The sequence below is a fragment of the Nicotiana tomentosiformis genome, chromosome 8, assembly GCF_000390325.3.
Source record: "Nicotiana tomentosiformis chromosome 8, ASM39032v3, whole genome shotgun sequence".
In the NCBI taxonomy this organism is placed as follows: Eukaryota; Viridiplantae; Streptophyta; class Magnoliopsida; order Solanales; family Solanaceae; genus Nicotiana; species Nicotiana tomentosiformis.
This window is the reverse complement of record NC_090819.1, coordinates 123,224,254-123,228,362: the sequence shown is the minus strand read 5'-3', so window position 1 is coordinate 123,228,362 and position 4,109 is coordinate 123,224,254. Positions and strand designations below refer to the sequence as shown.

General features: G+C 41.9%; 1 protein-coding gene across 1 annotated transcript; it reads right to left on the bottom strand.

The window, feature by feature from the left end:
* Positions 1 to 305: 305 nt before the first annotated feature.
* LOC138898085 (uncharacterized) lies at positions 306 to 728 on the bottom strand. The gene has a single exon (XM_070184120.1). It carries the CDS (start codon positions 726 to 728, stop codon positions 306 to 308), a length of 423 nt encoding a protein of 140 aa, XP_070040221.1.
* Between the last annotated feature and the right edge of the window lie 3,381 nt (positions 729 to 4,109).

The following is a 4,109-nucleotide window of genomic DNA, read 5'->3' as shown; positions in this document are numbered from 1 at the left end:
TATCTTGGTATGCCGTACCTAAAAATTATGTTTGACTTGATTAAATCGGCAACAATTTCCTTTTTTACTTCCTTGAGTGGAACATCTTCAGCCCATCTAGAGAAGTAGTCTGTGGTATCCAATATGTACATCTGTCCCTTTGATGACTTTGGAAGCGGTCCAACAACGTCAAGTCCCCATGCATCAAAAGGCCATGAAGCTATAATTGGATGAATAGGCTCTAGAGGTTGGTGGATATAGTTGGCGTGGAATTGACACACTTGACATCTTTTGGCATGTTCCATGCAATCCTTCACCATTGTCGACTAGTAGTAGTCCGTCCTCTTGATGCAAAAATGGAGCTTAGGACCAGATTGATGTGCTCCACATGATCCAGAATATGTTTCCTCCATCGCTTGGTGGGATTCTTCTTTGTCAAAACATCGCAAGAATAGTCCTTCAAAAGAGCAGCGAAATAGTGTCTCCTTATAGAGGATGAATCGTGGTGCCCTTCGCTTGATGTCTGTTCTTTGTCGTGGATCCTTAGGTAACTTTCCATGTTCAAGGTACTCTATCAATAGTTGCCTCCAATCCTCTTTTTCAATTACTCGAACGGACGTATGATGACTTTCGTTGATTTGAAGATCAAGAAGTCCAGGAATGACCCATCGATGACATATATGTACCTTTGTTGACTCATTCTCTCTAAGTGACATCGTCGTGGACAAGTTAGCCAAAGAATCAGCCATACGATTTTCTTCTCTTGGGATGTGGTTTAAGAACACTTGGTCGAATCTTTTGAGTAAACAAGAAGCATATTGGTGGTATAGCAAAAGATCACCCTTCTTTACATCGTAAATCCCTAAAAGTTGGTTGATTATCAGCTTAGAGTCGCTGTATATCTCCAACTATAGAATCTTCATGTCTAATTCCATTTCAAGACCGATGATCAAAGCTTGGTACTCTGCAGCATTGTTGGAGCATGTTTCACCTAAAACAAAGGAGAATGACAAGACTGGTCTTTCGGGAGAGATCAACACAACACCTACCAAAATTGTTCCCGTCCAAATTCCTCCTTCGCGAACGCGACATCACCCTCGCATTCGCGAAGCACAAAGTGCCTCTGCCTCAATGCCTTCTACGCGAACGTGTTCAACCAATTACGCGAACGCGTTCAACCAATCGCGAACGCGATGATTCGTTCCCCCTCACTACGCGAATGCGACACCCTATACACGAACGCGTAGACCAATTGCCTAGGATCCTCAGCTACTTCCTATTTTCTTCACGAACGCGTAACACCTCTTGCGTTCGCAATGCACACCCAGTCCACCCTTCGCGAATGCGTTCTTCTCTTCGCGAACACGAAGAGAAAATATTTCCAGCCTCTCAGTTCCTCTTCGCGAATGCGAGGCTCCACTCGTGAACGCGATGAAGGAAACCAGATGGTGCATCAGAAAAAGTCCAACAGAGTTCCAAGTCCAAAATCCTACCCGCTAACCATCCGAAAATTACCCAAGACCTTCGGGACCTCAACCAAATATACCAACAAGTCTTAAATCATCATACGGACTTAGTCGAACCTTCAAATCACCTCAAACAATGCTAAAACTATGAATTACACCCCAATTCAATCCTAAATGAACTTTGAAATTTCTAGTTTCTACAAACGACTCCGGAACCTATCAGTTCATGTCTGATTGACCTCAGATTTTGCGCACAAGTCACATTTCACATTACGGACCTATTCCAATTTCCAGAATCAGATTCCGACCCCAATATCAAAATGTCAACCCCCGGTCAAACTTCCCAAAAATTCAACTTTCGGCATTTCTAGCCTAATTCCACTACGAACCTCCAAATAATTTTCCGGACACGCTCCTAAGTCCAAAATCACCATACGGAGCTATTGGAATCATCAGAATTAAATTCCGAGGTTGTTTACACATAAGTCAACATCCGGTCACTATTTTAACTTAAGCTTTAAACCTTGGAACTAAGTATTCCACTTCATTCCAAAACCTCACCGGAACCGAACCAATTGCCCCGGCAAGTCACACAACAACTGTAAAGCCCACTTTAAGCAGTAAATGGGGAAACGGGGTTGCAATACTCAAAATGACCGGTCGGGTCGTTACAAATACTTTCCAATATAAAAGAGTAAGAATGATCTCAAGTTCAACATTTAAGATATCATTGAAATTTCATATCAAGTTTTCTGAAACCGAAAAATAATGTTTTTCTGAAATTTTCAAATTAGTGATATATGACAGCTGAAATGCAGCAAATAATGAAATTAATGCATTATCTCAGAGTAACAGTCACTCAGTTCTCCCATTCACTCCAACCTCACAGTTTCTCTTTCCTCACAGTCACTCATTCCTCACAGTCACTCATCACTCGGCACTCGCACTCAGTAAGTACCTGCGCTTACTAAGGGTGTGTACAGACTCCGGAGGGACTCCTTCAGCCCAAGCTCTATATCAAGCCAATCATGGCATAAATCAATAAAAACATGTTGCAGCGTGCAACCCGATCCATAAATATCCTCACAATTAGGCCCTCGTCCTCACTCAGTCATCAACTTCTCCAGTCTCTCGGGCTCTCAGAAATCATGAAAATCAGCCCAAAATTTGATAATATGATGTTTTAGTAAATAGAAACAGAGGCTGAGATATGATATGAAATGAATAAACATGACTGAGTGCGAAATTATAATTTGAACATATAATTCAACCACAGAAATGACCCCAGTGGGTACCAATAATAACAGCATATGTCTAAGCATGATTTTTAATACGAGTCTTAGCTCAATTTTCCCTAACACGTAGAGAATGTACAGATATCAACAACTAATTCAACTACACAGTCCCATGGAATTCGACCAAGTCACAATTCCTATGGTGCACGCCCACACATCCGTCACCTAGCATATGTGTCACCTCAAAACCAATAGAATAACACATTATCCGGGGTTTCATACCCTTACGACAAAATTGAAAACTGTTACTTACCTCAAGCCGGGTAATCCGGGGTTTCAAATCTAGCCACAAATAATTCGATTCAGTCAATAAAATTTATTGGAATTAATTTCATAAGCAAATTCTAATTTTCCAACAAAATATGAAATTTAGCTCAAAAATCTCCCGTGCGGCCCACGTCTCGGAACCCGACAAAAATTATAAAATTCGAAATCCCATTCAACCACGAGTCTAACCATACCAATTTTACCAACACCCGACCTCAACTCGACCCTCAAACCTTCAATTTAAACCAAGAGGTTTTTTTAAATTTTACAACTTTATTCACCCATTAAATGATAAAAACAACCATGGATTCAGGTAATTTAACCAATATTGAGTTAAGAACACTTACCCCGTTATTTTCTCTGAAAATCTCCCAAAACTCACCTTAATCCGAGCTTCAAATGACGAAGTCTCATTTTCAGAACTTAAACTCTCTGCCCAATCATTTGCTCTACGCGATCGGGGACAAACACACGCGATCATGAAGCACAATTTCTAGTGCGCAGAAAAGACTCTACACGATCGCGGTTGCCTTCACGCGATCGTGATGCACAAGATCCCAGCTCTACGCGATCACATCCCTCTTCACGTGATCGCATAGAGCAAACACATGGCCAAGCTTCCTCTCAAGTTTCCCTATGCGAACTCGGCCTCTCCCACGCATTTGCGTAGCACAGACTGGCCCAACCTACGCGATCGCGGTTGACCTCACGCAATCGCAAAGAACAAAATCAACACTGCCTCAACAAGCCTACGCGATCGCGAATTCCTTCACGTGATCGCACTGACAAAATCTCATCTCTGCTCAAACAAGCCTATGAGATCGTGAACCTTCTCACTCGATCGCATAGAAGGAAACCAGTGAAAGAAAACCAGCATTCTTCAGCAGTTTACCAAGTCCAAAATGCTATCCGTTAAGCATCTGAAACTCACCCGAGGCCCCCCGGGACCTCAACTAAATATACCAACAAGTCCTAAAATATCATACGAGCTTAGTCGAGCCTTTAAATCACATCAAACAACGCTAAAAACACGAATTATACCCCAATTCAAGCCTAATCAACTTTGAAACTTCCAATTTCTACAAACGACGCCAGAACCTAT

Excerpts from the sequence above, each read along its gene's own strand:
- LOC138898085 (XM_070184120.1), bottom strand. The coding sequence starts at position 728 with ATGGCTGATTCTTTGGCTAACTTGTCCACGACGATGTCACTTAGAGAG.